At 29.2% G+C, this 20,175-nt stretch overlaps 1 protein-coding gene across 2 annotated transcripts in view; it reads left to right on the top strand.

The window, feature by feature from the left end:
• The window catches only part of spin (lysolipid transporter protein spinster), a 273,536-nt gene that overhangs the window by 196,291 nt on the left and 57,070 nt on the right, over window positions 1-20,175 (top strand). For both annotated transcript variants that reach the window (XM_075365058.1, XM_075365059.1), the window contains exon 2: window positions 19,635-19,831. In XM_075365058.1, coding sequence (XP_075221173.1) covers window positions 19,635-19,831 — 197 coding nt within the window. The remainder of the gene's footprint in view (window positions 1-19,634; window positions 19,832-20,175) is intronic.

The following is a 20,175-nucleotide window of genomic DNA, read 5'->3' as shown; positions in this document are numbered from 1 at the left end:
GATAGATTAAATAAAAAAATTGCCTGATCGTTGTCGGGAATTGAACCCGCAACTAGTACGGTAAACGTTACAACATTTGGCCGGCCCGTGATTTATTTTTTCCGTTTTAGAATTTCAGTGTAGAATCATTTCCACCTCATATTTAGTAATCTCTAGCGTAATATATCAATTTTTACCATTATTTTATGAAATATAACGTATTATCATTAAGTTATTAAAGAATAAGTATAAGTGTAAATCATCGGCTATGTTTAAATATTTAATAAGGAAGGAAGTAAAAAATATCTTAATAGAAATAAAAAAATATGTGACTGCTATTCAAATTATAGTTATTAGTCATTAAGTTGCTTATTTTCATATTTAGTTTATATGTTATATGGTATACGGATGTCTTTTTAATACATACTAGTGTAATTAGTATTATTATTATTATTATCTGTAAAATAAAAGAATTATTATACCATTTAATAAAAATTAATGTCTTTTAAACATGTGTGTGTGTGTGTTTTATTGTTTAAAATTATATTAGTTGGGCGATGTTAGTAGTAATGGATGACGTGTCAAGCCGTCAATGTGTGGTGTTCGGTTTCTCCTCCCCGCTACAATCTATCTCATCCTCCTTTTTCTTCCGTCATCTCTTTTAATCCCTTATTTCTCGTTTCCTGTTGGTCCATAGCCCTACTTATTTTACTGACAGTGGATCTAAAGCCTAAAGCATTATAAGAATTGTATTCTTATACTGAAGAATCATTTATATTACGTCACATATTTATTATTATTATTATTATTATTATTCTAGTAGCTCTATGATATACTCGTATATAAAAACTAATTCATACCGACTTCAACTACTTCAGATCTTATATATTCGTTTACATGTGTAAAGGAAGGATTGGTTTAACTGGTGGCTTTTGAGATGGAATCTCTTTAACGCATAGTTATTCGTTGAAGGGAGAATATTTCATTCCCTTCTCCTTTTATCTATTCGTTTGTTGTTAGTTCCCGCTGCGTTTCATTCTTATTTTAATCGTAAATCTCTATTCAACTGTAGTTCTCTGTAAATGACACTATAATACTTCTGTTATAGATTATATAATACGATTCATATGCGACTTGAATTTTTAATGCCAAATTTTTATATTTAATACGTATATATGTTTCAATTTGTTAGATTAAATCAGGGTGAAATTAATTATAAATGAGGATTGTTTGATTTCTTGTTGACATTAAATTAATAACGTACGATTTAATAATTTTTACTTTTAATTACAGTTAAGTATGTTTAGCGGCCACCTTCGGCTTCGCACGCGTACATGGTACAATATAGCCTAAAAAAAGTTATTTTCTACAAAAAAAGATTCACCAAAATTGGTGCGGTAGTAGTTACGGAATGAAGAAATTAACATGTTTCACAAACTAAAATTATTTAACACGCATTTTTTTAAGTTCTTGAAAAAGCGACTACGGTATTAGTTTTTTTTCTAGCCGATATATTTTTTTGTAAAAAAAGAAGGAAATAAAAAAAATCATCGAAATCGATGCAGTGGTTATCGGGTGATCGAGTAACGAACAAACTTTCAGATTTATATTTTGTTCAGTTTAGGTTGGAAATTTGTAGAAACCTCTTTTACTACACTTCCCCGCGAAATCGCATCAGTTTTTTTCTTAATACAGAAAGGAGGGCTAAAACCCGTTTTTTTCGTTGTGTTCAGAAAGAGAAACAATTTTCGAACGCTTTCTTGCAGTTATGCCCGTTATTACTGTATATATTCAAGACACAGAACAAAAAATACGAAAATATTATTTTGTAATATAAAATGAAATAAACTTTCACGAAACACTATTTATAACATGAAAGTTGCTAAGTAACCAAAGAACAATAAACAACCTCTCATTACACAGACAACTTAAAGAATGGGTGTGGTCAAGCGGCGTAGCGGCAACATAGAAATAAAACATTCCCTGTGTTCGGATTAATTTTACGGTACTATAAATATAAAAATACGTAATTGTTTCTCTCCAGGAAGCAAGGTGAGGGTAAAATTTTAAATATCAAAGAATCTGCTAGATTAAAGCATTTAAAAGTGTTTTTGAAATTTACTTTTTTATACAAATTTTATAAATCACATTTTACTAATTATTAAGATAATCGTTGTATTTTAATTACTGCCGATTAATCAGTTTTCATTTAAATTTTAGATTAGATTTTTTCTTAACATTACATTCATCTGAGGAAATGACAAAAAATAATTTCTGGAAAAGGAATGGGGGTCTATCCACATACTCTTGAAATAGCCTAAATTGAACAGAATCAATAATAAATCAAATACGTAGTTTTATTTTTTTTAAAAATCAGTTTTCAGATAAATTGTCCCAATAGTTTGACAGCGGAATTCCATCTTATATACGGTAATTTATTTTCATAAGGATTTAGATAATATACCATGCTTCACTAATATATTCTATTGGTAAAATATATATATATATATATATATATATATATATATATATATATGACAAAAGTAGCTTTTGAAGAATTTATTTTCTAGTCATGGTAATCGAAAAACTTTTTTCCGATATTTATACTCTAGCTGATACTAAATGTCTTTGGATGTAAACAATTGTGCAAAATTTGTTAAGTAATTTAAAATTTAAAATAGGTATCCTGTAAAAAATATTTGTTTAATTTTTTTTTTAAATTTTAATAAAACAAATACATTTATTTTATTTCAGTTAATAACTACTAATTAATCTGTTTTAATTAGTATATTTTACATAATTTATTAATGTTTGTCGACAATTTCCTTGAAAACTTCAATAAATTACGGTAAAAAAAAACTTATTTAGGTTTAATATAAAAATAAAAAAGCTGTAAATTACCAAAAAAGCTAAAAATAAAAATAAATTATAGAATTTTGTAGAAAATCTAATTTTAAGTAAGTTTGTGTACGTACTCCAATCTGTGTATGTACTCAGATTAAATCTTATAAGTTTAATTTTTTCCTTTATTTATTTAATTTTTGATTACCGTCACATACCATTTTGTATTCATTTTTCTTGTAAATTTTATTTTATTTCTTGTATTTTAGTATTTAAAGTAACTATTCTGCTGTTGTATCGTAGTAGTGAAGAAATAAGAAATCTATTTTATGATCACCTGAACTAGGCATTGGATTCCCTGTACTAATAAAAAATAATGATTATAATAATAATAACAACAATAATGGATGTAGTGAACTAATAAAAAACAATCATTGTTTTTTTTTGTTTTTTGTAATTTTATTAAATTACAAATTTATTTTTTGGTGGATGTTTATTTAAAAATTATCATCATCGTTATTTGTTACTGTATTACTAATCATTTACGTTGTAGTTATTATTTTAAAATTTTTGTATTGTAGATTTTTGTTTGTGTTATATTGTAATTAAATTTAAACTTGCTTACATAACTCGCGTATTAATAATTTTTTATGTGATTTTTTCCAGTTTTTTGAAGCATCGTACGTTATGTAATAGCAATGGAATTTGATTTCGAAACCGTAATACTGTTAGTTTTTGTTCATACATAGTTACGATGTGTATTTTTTCACCAATTTAAAATTCCTCCAGTCATATTTTTCATAATACATTTTATTATATATATATATTTTTTTTTGTGAATTGTTTATTTATTAATGTTTTATATAATATTTAATTAAGATATATTCAGTATCGTTTTTTATTAAATCATTTTCTTACAACTATTTTAAACTACAAAATTTATAGCAAAATTCTGATTGGTTTTTAAATGTGTTATTGATTACGAACGTCTCGCTAAGAAACCCAGATACCGCTGAATCCAGTCTCTGCTTTCTTTTTTGAACGTATCCGTAAAATAAAAAAACCCACAGGTATTATGGATTCTCCAATCAGTTATAATTTTGAGGGATTTCCCAACCGTCATTTATGTGCCGGTATAGCGGTGGTAAATACCAGGCTGTATAGCGCGTTGCTGTTTGTTACTGTTAACGAATTAACTCTCTGCATGTTACGTTAACAGATATAATAGTTTATATAAATTATATATTAATGTGTCTTTTATCTATATTTACTTCGCTAATTTTCGTATACCTATTGATGATAATTTTATTCTAAAATCGAAATGCGCTTCTTCTAGCTTTAGTTTTTTTTTTTACAAAAAATTATTTTGTTTTCTATTTTCAATTTTATATTCGTACTAGCATGCTTTGCCGGTCTGTATGCGTATAGAGCTTCAAAAATCGGACATATTTATTTTTTATTTTTACGTGTTGTTACTCTAAGAGTTATCAGTATTCAGAACTTACCGGATATATCATAACGTGTACATCGAGTACATATCATAAATGGTACTTATTTTCATCGGTTCCAGAGTTATAGCCAAATAAAATTTTAATTAAAGAAATATTTGGATCTTACAAGGGGACGGCACATCGGTTCAAATCCGACTTCATCTCCTTTTTGTATTAATTAAAATATATTGATTTATTAATAATTATTAACCTCTGATTGTAAAAAAAATTTGTACAATAAATAGTAATTCAATGCCAAGTTATTGATGAAATAAAATTGTATGTAATTTTCATTTTAAAAAAATGCGTATATATAATTTAATAGGCGTACAAGGAAGTCGTGGTGTCCACATCACATTTTTTATGATTTATGTAGTAGTGAGATTTATAGTGCGGTAAACATTCCTGGGGTCATAAGAAAGCAACAATTAAGATTTTGTAATGTCGGTTCCCTAGTTTTCGCGGTTATCGAGAACAAAACAAAAAAAGAATATATTATTTTGTAGTAATAAATTTTATTTAAAAAATAAATAATTTTATGTAGTGTTTCCAATTCAGTATAAAATTATTTTTTTAAGATGAAATTAAATTTTTTAAATAAAATAGTGTTCCGAATGAAATCTGATGATTTTTGCTAGGAACATAAGTGATATCTGAAATCTCATACGTATCCACATTACCACGTTTTAAAAATTTTTTTTCTTTTTTATTTCGTAAGTATACATTATTATTAATCTTGTGTCTTACACGTAATTTTTTATCGTATTACCTACTTAATTTACACGTTAACAATGTATTATATATATCCATAAATTTTATTACTTTTTTTTACTTACTACATTTCTTTTGTTTATTAAAATTTTATATGAACTAATAGAATGTTTTATTTATACCTTCATTATAATAAAGCAAGACGAGGAAAAGCAAAAACATATTAATGGATATGTCCTGCTAGTAATATGTGTATTTATGAAATGGTTAACTCTGGAGATGTTTCCATCATAATTTTTGTGTGTGTTTGTGTTTCTGCATGTGCTCTAGTAGTACTCTGTATAATCACATTGTAATCTTTAGAAGCACTTAAAATAAAGGGTACTTGCAAGAGGAATGTTGATTGCTACATAATTTACTTTTTAGTTAATGTAATATGTTTTCGTTTCTTCAGATAAAATTCCTCGGTTAAAGAATTCCTTTAGGTAACTACTTCCGAAGATATATATCAATTATTTTTATTTTTTAAAGAATTTAAATACAACGAGTGAATTTATCGTGGTCTAATTTCTGCTTACCCCTTTGTTTGATTGCTGATACTTATATTTTATGTTATTATTCACTGTGTGTGTGTGTGTGTGTGTGTGTGTGTAATTTTCTTTGCCGGTAATTGGTCTTTTTCTTTCTCAGTCTCTTTCTTTCACGTCATTGATTTTCCTTTTTTTTCTTTATTTATTTTTATGTATTACTTGATAATGTACTTTAATTCTCTTAATTTCTTTATTGTGTTCTTATTTCTTCTTAAATTTTCTTATAGCGTAAAGTATTCACTTTCAACTTTTTTTTTACGTTTTTATATTGCTGTATGATTTTTCCTTTTATTTTTTAACTATTATTTAAAACTTTGTTAATAGTTGCTTGCAAGTACTAAAGTTGGCGTATAATTTTCTTACACAGATTTATATGCTGTTTGCTGATTTGTTTAATTACTATTCGTATTCTATACGTCCTTTTTTTTCTCAGTACTATATGTATTGTGAATAAATAATGGAAGTAATACATATAATGTAAATTATGATATGGAAGAACGCATATTACTTCTAAAACACACACTTTGGAGTAAATTTGTTTCTTCTCAGATGTACGGTTTTAATATGTACGGGTGTTTTAATGTACGGGTTTAATCACTAGTTTATTGATGTCTCTAATAAAATAGGTTTATTCTTTACCCTAAGGTATTCATATTGAAATCAAATTGTGATTAGATTCTAAAACTAGTTACTAATTGGGAAATAATATTGCGGAATACTTTGTGAAAAGGTTAGTGGAATCGCTGTTTCGTTTTGAGAAGGAATTCCTTACCCAGTTTATATCGTACTCATATTCCGATTTTAGTATTAAATTAAGACCGCCCTTCATCTGTAGTGGAATTCAAAAGTAATCCTCGAACAAAATAAAAATTCTAATTTTTAGAAAAAATTAAGAATTGCATTTAAAACAATATAGTTATTTATTTATTTATGGAAAAATAGAAAATATATTGATCAATAAAAAATCTATTAATTTATGTTTGAATGCTAGATTTTATTAGTAGGAGAATTAACCATCTTTATTTGCTCTTTTAGTATTGGCTATAGTCATAGCAGCGAGTTGTCATCATTTACCAAGTGCAGTACTAACGAATCATCAGATAGGTTGTCATTGTGTATAATCAGACGATATGATTGATTCTGTCCTGCCCGTTTCGTTATTCTATTCTGAATAATATTGATACAACATTCAGGACTTGTTTGATTGTGCTTCCATGTAGTAAAGATATTTTTTAAGCAAGTCTTAGTGTTTTCGTTACTTTAGATATAAAAAATAATAACTTAAAAAGTATTACTATGTATCAAGTAATTTCCGGATCGATATAATCAAAAGTATATTATTATAATTTATACGTCTGAAAATGAAAGAACTTCTTTCAACATAACTATTTCAAGAGGAGATTAATAAGTTATAAATGTATGATTTTCTCTGTTCTGCTACTATCAGTTCAGCTTTTATGAAATATGTATAACAATTTTTTTTCAATCGCGCTACTGAAACTGATTATTTTAATGGGCGGTAGATGTTATTTTCATAAAGTAAAAAAAAAATTATTTCAATTAGTAAAAAATTTAAATATGTGTGCTTTGTCAGAAGTAAATAACAATAACAGAGTTGATTACAAGTAAATTATTGGAAGTTCTGTAGAAAGTTATTTCAAAATTAGTTACTGAAAAATCAGAAGATAAACGATATGGTTTTATAAATTAATACTGATTTGGTTTGAATATTAACTTTCCAAAATTAAAAGTTTTGATTTTTTAAGAAGAGAAAAAATGATTTTCATAAATTCTTCGATTAATGACCTTTTGTGTGATATTGGATACGTATATAATTTTTTTTTTAAACGTGCTTGATAATTCCATCGTAAGAAATCGTATAATTTGTGTGTGTTTTCTTTAATTATAAAATAATTTATTTGTTCTTTCAATAGACGTTTTCACGTAATAAAATAAAAATCGATTAGAAGTGGCAGTCTGTTCGTTTGTTTTAATTTTTAATGTAGTACTTTATTGTTTATCTTTTAACACATTTATCTTTCATGTGGTTTTCCGCCGGCATTTGATTATAATAAAACAGTTGAAGAAGTTAATGGATTTTTTTTTTTGTCTTCAGTCATTTGACTGGTTTGATGCAGCTCTCCAAGATTCCCTTTCTAGTGCTAGTCGTTTCATTTCTGTATACCCTCTACATCCTACATCCTACACTATTTTCTTAAGCGTTCACTGATGACGATTGTCTAAAACTCGAAATCTAAAATGAAACATGTAAAATATAAAATGAAATTTAAAACTTTAGTTTTCAATTTTAATTAACATTTTAGTAACGATTTTTTAATGTAATTTTGGTTTCCAGTGATTTTATAACGGTGTTGTCGTGATTTAACAACTATAAATTTATTTTCCTAATACAAACAGGTATAACCAGTGGGGAAGGAAATTATTGCGTGTGACTACGCATAAATTTACAAGTTTATTAACACTTATATTTCACAATAGATATTCAGTAGTAATATCTAGTTCATTCGGATATTTGTAAATTCATCGTATGCTAATTATTTTTTTAATGAATGAAATGTTTTATTTTTTTTTTGTCTTCAGTCATTTGACTGGTTTGATGCAGCTCTCCAAAATTCCCTATCTAGTTTTATTTCAGTATACCCTCTACATCCTACATCCCCAACAATTTGTTTTACATATTCCAAACGTGGCCTGCCTACACAATTTTTTCCTTCTACCTGTCCTTCCAATATTAAAGCGACTATTCCAGGATGCCTTAGTATGTGGCCTATAAGTCTGTCTCTTCTTTTAACTATATTTTTCCAAATGCTTCTTTCTTCATCTATTTGCCGCAATACCTCTTCATTTGTCACTTTATCCACCCATCTGATTTTTAACATTCTCCTATAGCACCACATTTCAAAAGCTTCTAATCTTTTCTTCTCAGATACTCCGATTGTCCAAGTTTCACTTCCATATAAAGCGACACTCCAAACATACACTTTCAAAAATCTTTTCCTGAGATTTAAATTAATTTTTGATGTAAACAAATTATATTTCTTACTGAAGGCTCGTTTAGCTTGTGCTATTCGGCATTTTATATCGCTCCTGCTTCGTCCATCTTTAGTAATTCTACTTCCCAAATAACAAAATTCTTCTACCTCCATAATCTTTTCTCCTCCTATTTTCACATTCAGCGGTCCATCTTTGTTATTTCTAATACATTTCATTACTTTTGTTTTGTTCTTGTTTATTTTCATGCGATAGTTCTTGCGTCGGACTTCATCTATGCCGTTCATTGTTTCTTCTAAATCCTTTTTACTCTCGGCTAGAATTACTATATCATCAGCAAATCGTAGCATCTTTATCTTTTCACCTTGTAAAGATTAAAAAGTAACGGAGATAGGGAACATCCTTGTCGGACTCCCTTTCTTATTAGGGCTTCTTTCTTATGTTCTTCAATTGTTATTGTTGCTGTTTGGTTCCTGACATGTTAGCAATTGTTCTTCTATCTCTGTATTTGAACCCTAATTTTTTTTAAATGCTGAACATTTTATTCCAATCTACGTTATCGAAAGCCTTTTCTAGGTCTATAAACGCCAAGTATGTTGATTTGTTTTTCTTTAATCTTCCTTCTACTATTAATCTGAGGCCTAAAATTGCTTCCCTTGTCCCTATACTTTTCCTGAAACCAAATTGGTCTTCTCCTAATACTTCTTCCACTCTCCTCTCAATTCTTCTGTATAAAATTCTAGTTAAGATTTTTGATGCATGACTAGTTAAACTAATTGTTCTATATTCTTCACATTTATCTGCCCCTGCTTTCTTTGGTATCATAACTATAACACTTTTTTTGAAGTCCGACGGAAATTCCCCTTTTTCATAAATATTACACACCAGTTTGTATAATCTATCAATCGCTTCCTCACCTGCACTGCGCAGTAATTCTACAGGTATTCCGTCTATTCCAGGAGCCTTTCTGCTATTTAAATCTTTTAATACAAGGAATAATCGCGAAAAATTTCGGTTTTCAGATTTCAACGGAAATATTCATTTGGCCATCCCTGAATCCAATTTGAATAGTTTCGGCGTGACGTCTGTACGTATCTCGCATATCTCAAAATCGTTTAGCCGTAGGATGTTGAAATTTTGGATTTAGGACTGTTGTAATACGTAGTTGTGCACCTATCCTTTTCATTGCAATTGACTGGACCAAAAGTGTCCAAAAGAGCCCAAAATCCAAAGAATTTGGATTTTGGACTTAACTGCAGTAATAAGCCCTGATTGAGAGTTTTTCAACGATCTATCATAAACGGTACTTATTTTCATTGGTTCCAGAGTTATAGCCAAATAAAAGCTTAATTAATGAAATATTTTGATCTTATAAGGGCACATCGGTTCGAATCAGATTTCATCTCCTTTTTTTAACTTTTTTTTTTTTAATTTAAATATATTGATTTATTAATAATTATTAGCCTCCGACTGTGAAAAAATCTTACAACAAATAATTCAATAATAACAATAAAACAAAGTATATGAAAAAAAATCAGAAGTTATTAGTGAGATAAAATCGTATGTACTTTTCATTTCAAAAAAATGTGTGTATGTAATTTAATAGGCGTAAAAGGAAGTCATGTGGTGTCCACATCAGATGTTTTAGTCGAGTACCGGAGGCAGATGTAGTAGGTCGTGTCGCAGAGTACCACCGGTTGGGGGAATGATTGCCATACACAGTCGCATTTTCAAAGCTACTTTCTCGATAACCGAAAGAGATATCGAAAAATCAAAGAGACTTTTTTTTTATAGAAACTTTAATTTCAAATATTACAAGCGGTCTCCGAATCGATTAGTTCAACGGTTCGGCCGTAAGTTGAACATCGGCAAGGAACGTAACTCGGTTATTATTGCAAGCTGTCGAACCGGTGATACGTTTTGTAACAGCAGCATTCTTGTCAGGTATAAAAACTACGGTTGTGCAAAATTTCAGCTCGGTCGGTCGAGTAGTTTTTGCGCGTGCGCGAAAGAGTAACAGATTCACAGAAACCGTTTGGTCTTTATACGTATCAGATCTCGGATTAAAATATAACAAAGATTTCAATCGCGGCTGAGTTCTCTCTCGAAGTATCATTTAACTCGTTTCAGTAGTTGTTGCGTGATGCCTAGACAGATGGACACTATTCGAAATAATAAGTTCGTTTTCGTTTCAGTTTTTATATTAAAAGCGAATGTATTATGAAAAAAGAGAGTATACTGAGAGGTGCTAAGAAAAGTATTAATATTGTTAAATTATTTATCTTTTATATGATATTTTTATTATTTGCTACGAGCATTATTTTCTTCTTTTTTTTTAGTACGATTTACATTTTTTTTTGTTTTTATTAATAGTTAGCCTGTATCGTTTCAGTTCTTTTCTTAAACGTTTATTCTTTTTTTAGCCGGCTTTAGAACCATCCGTCCGTTTTATATTGTATACGATGCCGTTACTAGCACCACCACTTAATTTTACGCACAGTATATTATAATTAATACTGTAATTTAAAACCACCCTTATTCAACCGTTCACCTATTAAGTGTTCTCCCCAACTCTGTCATAAACTACTCTTATGCGTCCCCGTTGTAGTTTTAGAAGTGGATGCATTGCTTATATGAGTTAGCGGGAATGAGTCGAGCTTACTCTTCTTCGTCTAACCTTCCTTTTTTATCATCTCTTTTTTCATTTACCGCCCCCTCCCTTCTACCTTCTCTAGGAGTAACTATACTCCTAGACCCTTTAAAAGATTACGATGAACGTATTCGGTTCTTGCTGGTTATTGCTCGTCACTCGCCTGTTTTGAATAACTATTATTATATGTATATGTATTTTAAACGGTTAATGGTAACGGCTATTATTAGAATAAATAACCATCCTTCAGCCGTCGTGTTATTACAAGTTTCTTATATTAAGGAATACGAAATACTTTAACAGCAGTGTCGTCCTTTATAGTTGAGGGAGTTGTATAAATCAAAATAATTTACGATTAAATTTTTTCTCCTTGCATCCCTTTTTTGTTTCTTTTATGCTTTATCATTTTCCCTTTTTTTTACTTAGACGTGTGCTTGTGCATATAAAGTTAAAAATAATAAGGGGTTACGTTCGAAAGAAGTTTTTGTTCAAGTGACAGACAGAGTTACGTGTGTATGGAAGAATCGTGTATAATTTATCACATTAATTTTACGAGTTAGATTGTGTTGGTTGTTATTATTATTACTATTAAGAGTAGCACATAACATATATTACTATTATAATAAGAAATTGGTTTTGCCTCTTTCATATATATGGCGATATATTAGTTATATTGTTAGTTTCTTGTAGGGGGTTTTTTCATTAAATGATTTGGATTAGTTATCTTTTTATTACACACGCGCGCGCACAGAGAGAGAGAGTTTATAATTAATTGTTTATACTACAAGTAATGTTTGTTTGGGTTTAGATTTGATTTAGATGGTTTTCGTTGGGGAATGTTTTGTTATTTAATCGCTGTATAATTTAGTAGCAGAATATTTATGCGGGTAGGCCTACCTGCTGATCGGCTATCCTGGGTACTTAGTGTTTTTATATTCATATATTTCATTGTGTTAGACATGTATTATTGGTAGTGAAAGAATAACTGCAGAAAAGACGCCTTTATTAATTAATTACTTCAAATCAAATTGCTTAGAAAAAATAAACTATGTTTATTTATATGTTGATTTTCCATCTCGTAAATAAATTTAAAAAAATATATATATACACACACACACACACACATACACGTACAGAGTGATTCAAGAGGAAATAGAAATCACTTGGGAACTGATTCTAGAGCTTGAAGTAAGGAAAAAAGTTCATGTAAACATATGTCGGGAAATGTATGTATGTAAAATGTAATGTTATTGAGTTACGGCTAGAGAAATATATTTGACGTGGGTTTCAGTTCCCCGGGTGAATTGAGGTCATACTGTATTTTATTAAGGCGTTATATAATGGCTAAAATTGATGCTTTCTTATCTTTTTTAATTTGAAAAATCGAATATAACATATTCCAGAACTGTATCGCCCGTAGTTTTTATATGATGTTTAAAGTAAAACAAAAATGTTCAGTAACGAAAAACGCCTAATTTTAGGTTTACCATTAGTAGGGGTTTTTTTCATTAAACGATTTGGTTTAGACGTGTGCTTGTCGTTAGATGTGTGCTCTCTTTTTAATTTACCGCCCCCTTGTCACCATAACTATACTCCTAACCCTTTAAAAGATTACGATGATCGTATTCGGTAATGTTATTAGAATAAATAACCGTCCTTTAGCTGTCGTTATTACAAGTTTCGTATATTGAGGAATACGGTATACTGGCTTCGATTATACTAGTTTCTCAAACTTAGATTCGAGCGCCGAAAGCTAGTAACATTGATTGTCCATCCAGACAGAAGTGAAAAATGCGACGGCACTACGCGGGATTCTAACGTAGAATGCTAGTACGACTTAACTTCTTAACTTTCTGGTGAGTGCTTGCACCCACTAGATCGCAGCACCGGACGGCTCGACGTGGAACGGAACATAGTTTTGACAACATTTTTTTGATATTCTAGTTACGCGTTGGGTTACCCCATCTTGTTGAATTTACATATCCGGATTGATTTAAGATTTCTCCATTATTTGAGAAGATAAAAATTGTTCAATCGTTTGGGTAATACGATGGTAAATTGGAGCATATGATGGTAAAAGCATTCCTATCATTCATGACGCATCTCATTATATTATTTGTTGTAAACGCTTGTAAGTTATGTTTATTTACGTATTCGCATACGTAGATTGCGATTCATTAATCGTTTGCGTATTATGAATACAGTTTTCGTCACTCTTTATAAGGATAAAAATTTGATGGCAAAAATTCATACGACTATCATGCGTCATTTAATGCTTGACTATTTGAATTTTATATGGACACACGGCTAATTCCTTGTAGAGAATCCTTTGATTACTGGAGTTCGACAAGCCGATTAAGCCGAAAGACGGGTCAGGCAGATCGTTTGGGTCTTCGTAACACTGCACCTCGTAAGGCCTTTCTGTGTTGTCAAGTGTACGCACATACCGTTAGTTATCAGGCGGCTTCTAGCTTAGTGTTGAACCGATTTCCTTTAAAAATTCCGCACTTAGATTTTAATCCCGTGTGCTGACATCTCCGCATCATTTCCATTACTACCGTAATAGCGGCGAATAAACCGTTATGAACGATTGTTAAACTATCGCCATTTTTGTATAATATATTATCGGTAACGCACGCGCTTCTCCTGTTCAACACTCCATTCCTAATATTCATATAAATATCTGAATTTTACCGTATATGACTGATATTTTTAATTTCCAGTTTGAATGGCTAACCCGTTTTATGTAGATATCGTCTTCTGTTACTTTTTTCGTTTTCATCCCCGATTTAATTTAATGCCTTTTGGCTTGTTAATCAGCAAAAATTTTTCATTAATTTTTAAGACAACATAATAACTACACCAATTTCTTTTGGAAATGTAGAAAGTTACTGATAGGTAATTCTGTGACAGCAACAATTCTGCTGAGATGAAGCATTGCATATTATGCATTGTTTCACATTATCTATCCCGGTCAAGCTTCAATGGATATAAAACATTTGAGATATAAGTGGTACGAGTCAGAATTGGTTTCTCTGAAAGTAGTAATGTCCTCCTTACTTTCAGTACTGTAGTGAAAAGATCGTAGTTCACTTGAAAGACTGTATATATCACATGTATTTCAGTGGGTATAGAATGTTCATATACAACCATATATGTAGTTCAGTAAAAAAGGTAACCGGAAAACACTTAACTTCCCTTCGTCTTTAGTAAGCGCTTAACGTGAAAATATTGTTATTTTTGGAAAGGACTACATCATATTCAGTGCGACTTTTTTTTATTTTTCTCAGGACATGTACAGCCATTACGTTCATGCTAATTAATGAACATGTGTATGTATTATAGTGTTCTGCAACCAGTTCAAAAAACGCCAACAAATTTTTGTAAAATAATATTTTTTCAGTCTTTCTATAAATTTTGATATTCTTAAGTTAGTACCAAATAAAAAATAAACTACCGACAAGTTACTTAATTTGACATGTAACTTCGACTTATAAAAGAATTGAAAGAGTAATGTTTTTTATTGTCTATTTTTTTAAACTTTATTTTTATTTGCATTTTTTATTTCATTCTACGTAAAATATGGCTCATCCTGCAAAAAAAACATTATAAGATACATATAGCTCTTTGTTACAGCAAAATCTTGTTAAAAAAATGAAATTCAGAGAAATTATGAAAAGAAACTTCTACTTAGTGTGTACAAAGACCATCTAGAATACAGGAATGTATGATTCTTTTTTTACTTGGGTTTTCTAACTTTAATAGGAAAGTATTGTGAATATCAGATTGATGGAAAAGTATGAGTTATTCGCTGCTAATATTCCTGTATAATGACAGTAAAAAGAAAAGAAAAAATATCCTCTTCAAATTTTCCATATGTTCCGTTCCACGTCGAGCCATCCGGTGCACTGCGATCTAGTGGGTGCTAGCGCTCACCGGCGAGTTAATCCGTACGTTCATTCTACGTCAGAATCCCGCGCAGTGCGGTTGTGTTTTCATTTCAGTCCAAGTGGACTAGTTTCTACTAATAGAATAGTTTCTACTAATAGTTTCTACTCATAGTTTCTTGATAATGTTCAAGTTCAATTACGACTAAAGTGTCATACATTCTAAGTTTAATGTAACTATTGTAATTCAAAGTGTCAAGGGTGACAAGAAATTAAATATAACGATTCAAGAACATAGCGTTGCTTCATTTCATCATCTACCATCTCATAAAAACTACAGTCCACACTAGCTCTAAATTCTACCACCATATATAAGTTTAATTTTTTGTTCAAAAAATATGTAGGAAAAACTGACGAATCCATCAGACAAAATTTAACTGAAAAAGAAAAAATCATTAAATTGATCCATTGCTGGAAGAGAGAGGCTTCAACATAAAATAAGTTGTATAAATATTTTTTTTGGCAATTTTTAAAATAATAAAAGTAATCCCAGTGGATTCTGTATAAAATTGTTATGGATGGATAAAATTCTGTAAATGATTGCTAAAATAAGGTTTTTTTGGTAAATTTTGTGAAATTAAAGTGAAGGCCTGAGAGTTGAATTCAACACCAGTTATAATACAGTTAGTGAAAAGGAAGGAAATTGGAGAACAGAATTAAGTTACAGCTCTATATACTATTGTTTTGTGTGTGTGTAATTTTATATAACCTATGTATACATATACATATTAAAATAATAATCCTGTTTTGCTTTTCATGGTGGCACTCTTGCGCTTAGTTTCATTCGCTTGATAATTGAAATACCCATTCTGCTACTCTATCATCCCCCCTTTGTTCTAACCATGTTTTTCATACACTGGCGTGAAATGTGATTGTGTACATTTTCAACAGCCTGTTTTAAGTTTCACCTCAGGGGATTGGTTTTTACATGAGCCCACTCTTAAAATAAAATAACGTCTGTTGTGTATTTATTTCTTGTTATTGTAATAATCCTATAATAAAATAAATAGAAGTCAATTAAATATGTATAAAAAAAATTATTTATGTATTTTTAGGAAGCTTAAATAAAAATCTTAAGTAACAAATTTAACAAACCCAAAATTTGGTAGATCGAGAAGGGAGATAGAAATAAAAAAAAAAAAATTTATTGCATAATTTATCTGTATGTACCCAGTATATGACTAAAAACCAAGTTGAGAAAACTAATTTTTCTTTTGGAAAGGAACATAGAGGCACAGATTCCCCCACCCTCTTGAATGCACTTAGTCGTCAGGTTTATTTTCCAGAAATAAACCTGATTCTTGTTCTTCAAACAAGAATTGGAATCTTAAAGTTGGTCTGCAGATAGCCTCTACACTAACACCAAGGATACTATGAATCCATAGTCAAGATCTCACATCCTGGAGAATGTTGCAGGGTTGGATTAGTTCCTAAGAACCATTTTTTGTGAAACAGGTTTAAGGTTATAGAAAGAAGAGGATACCCATCTGAGTAGTTTACTGTCTTGTCTAAGATCATTCATCTTTTAGTGTAGTGGTTTATTAAATACTAAAAGTTATTTAAAGACTGATTTAAGGCTCATTTGGTTCCATTATATTTACAATGCTCTTGGCGCTTTTACTTGACAATGAACAAATGGACGAAAGAAGTTTTAAAATATTAAAAAAATTAAAATAACAAAAAAGTGTGGGTGATGAAGAAATTCTGAATACATATTTGAAAATAGGATAAAAAACTGCATTAAACTATTGTTACTCGTGAGACAAAAATCATGTTGACCAGTGTAATTATTATTAATTATGTCTTCCTGGACTAGAAATCACTACTTAGAATAAAACCAGTTTTTATATAGATATACATATATATATATATATATAGAACTGAAAATATTCTTGATCCAAAACTCGCAAAATTAAATTTTGTATAAATATATGTGTATAAACTAAAAATAAAAAAAGAATAAAAATAATAAAAAGCGTCTGTCTTCCAGAGAGACATTTGGCTAGCTCATACTTGATAGCAGTCTACATAATTTTCTTATCATTCATGACATAAGCTTCTCACCTTTTGTCTTTCTTGTGAAATGTTTTTTTTTTGTTGATCCATGCATATTTTATAAATAAATAAGAAAAAACTAAATAATAAATAAATGCCTTATTTTCTAATTTAGATTATAAAAGTGGTAATTGTACCATAAGTCTGCATTTTCTTTAAAAGTTTTGTAAGTTTTTTTATTCACAGTAAAACACCAGTAAGGTGATCACCTGGTGATCACAGTAGGTGTGATCACCTGATCACAATAAAAGGTTTTTTCCATTTTAGCACCATAATTATATTTTACATACAGAAAAAAGTATATAGAAAAAAATAGGTTTTTTAAGTAGTGGCATACAAATACAAAAATCTGATTTGGGCACCACATGACTTCCTTGTACGTCTATTAAATTTCATGTATACATATTTAAAAAAAAAAGTACAATAAAAGTACATAAAATTTTATTTCATTAATAACATCAATTTTCTTTTTTGTTTGCTGTTATGATTGAATTATTACATAATTTTTTTTTTTTACAATCAGAGGTTAATAACTATTAATAAATCAACATATTTAAATTAAAAAAAAGTTAAAAAAAAAAGGAGATGAAGTCTGATTTAAACAGATGTGCCTTTCCCTTCTAAGATCCAAATATTTTGTTAGTTAAAATTTCATTTGGCTATAACTCTGGAACCAATGAAAATAAGTGCCATTATTGTTGAAAAGCTCCCAATGAGGGCTTATTACTGCAGTTAAGAAAGAGTCCAAATTCCAAATGTTTTTGGATTTTGGGCTTTTTTGGACACTTTTGGTTCAATTGATTGCAATCAAAAAGGGAGGTGCACAACTAGATGTTACAACAGTCCTAAATTCAAAATTTCAACATCCTATGACTAATCGTTTTTGTGTTATGTGAGATACATATATATATACGTACTTACATACAAACGTCTTGCCAAAACTAGTCAAAGTGGATATTTCCATTGAAATATGAAAACTGAAATTTTTCACTATTACAATACTTCCTTTACTTCATACAAGGAAGTAAAAATTAAAAACATGCAATTAAAATACATAAGCAAAAATAGGATTTTTTTTACATGTATTTGAAAATCTAATTAAGTTTATAGTTCAAGCTGAGTTTTTAATGCTTAACAGTCCAAATTATTTGTGTCTACTATGTGGTAAAAATTAATAGTTACAGTTAAAACACTTACAAAACAATGCATCTGTTAAATATTTCTGTTGAAACATTTATTTAGTTAAACAGTGCTAATTAAAAACACATTGTAATAAAAGCTTATAATTCAATTTACATGTAGCACACATTAAAAACATGACCATATATACAATAAAGATTAAAGTCAGAAAAATTCAGTATTTATATCGTTAAAAAAAAGTAAATCGATAATAAATTTTGCAACTCACCACTTCAACAGTACAATGGTATTTTTATTTTACTTCACGTAGTGTAATTTTAAGTAAAATTAAACTTGTAAACCACTGTCTAAACACTAAAAATAACCACAAAAGGTGTAATAGTGGTATACATATTAAGGTATAAAAGCTAATTAATAAAAAGGGTTACTGAATATATGATCCCTTAAACAGTAACAAAGGTGTTTTAGGAGGATCTCTAAACCGATCCTGTCACATGCATACACATCATAATTCATATCCATCTGAATGCATTTAAGTCCAACGAACCCCCATACACCCATATGCTGTGCAGTATCATTTATCAAGGCCTATTAATATGATCTGAATAAATGTCACAAGCTACATGAACCTTAGTGCTTAATAATAAGTGACATGTTGATAAATGATGTATTATTTGTTAAATAATAAAATTTTACAGTGTAAAACAGTTATTTTATTTTATAGAAAAATAAGGAAGAGCTAGGATCCAAATAATAATGCCATTTTGAGGTGGTTAACCAATAAGTAGGGTGCTTTTTTATTCAAAAACTTTTAATTAAAAGAGTAAAATAAATAATCTTTTCATAATCATCATTACTGTATGATTATTTGCACTGAGCAGTAGACTCCTTGTCCCTTGCTTCTGTTCATCACTATTTTATTCTCAAAAAATGATAATTTATGTCTAATAAATTTAATAAGCTGATAATTTTGTATAATCAGCAGTATTGTTATTTGTTGGTATCATAAATGATTACTCATTGTCTCTCTTACAGGAGGAAATTTTTTACTGCTCAGCATGTATTTACATAATTATAATTAATTATTGAAGCAAAAATTTGAATCTTCTCCAGTCTTTATTTCACTGTAACCAATTTTTACTATTCAAAATATATTATTATTTATTGTATATGTTAAATGAATGAATTGTATGAACTTAATTTTTTGTTTTGTTTATAGGTATACTGACTGATTTAAAAAGTTATTTTAATATAAAAGATGATAAAGCTGGTCTTCTTCAAACTGCATTCATATTATCTTACATGATATGTGCGCCAATATTTGGATACCTGGGTGACAGATATAGCAGAAGAGCCATTATGGCATTTGGAGTTTTCATATGGAGTTTAACAACTCTAGCTGGATCATTTGCCCAGGTAAGTTGGAAATCATTATTAGTTTTTTCCTTTCTTTTGATGATTTAATTCTGTATTTAAACTGAATCTTGTGGTTGGATATATATATATATATATATATATATATATATATATACACATATAATTTTTACTGTATGTAATGAATGGTATACCTTAACAGGATTTTAACATTTTTGAATAAATCTAATTAAAATGTAGTAGTAAAAGTGATAATAAAATTCTTGGGGTATAAATCGAGGGGAAAATTTGGTGCTTCCTTATGGTTTCTGATCCAATAAATTGAAATAAAGTAGTCTCAGACCTTTATCACACTTAGATTTTAAGAAAAATGGGGTAAAACACGA

This window comes from Lycorma delicatula, chromosome 4, assembly GCF_047948215.1.
Source record: "Lycorma delicatula isolate Av1 chromosome 4, ASM4794821v1, whole genome shotgun sequence".
In the NCBI taxonomy this organism is placed as follows: Eukaryota; Metazoa; Arthropoda; class Insecta; order Hemiptera; family Fulgoridae; genus Lycorma; species Lycorma delicatula.
The sequence above is the reverse complement of the archived record's forward strand: the minus strand, read 5'-3'. Positions and strand labels throughout refer to the sequence as shown.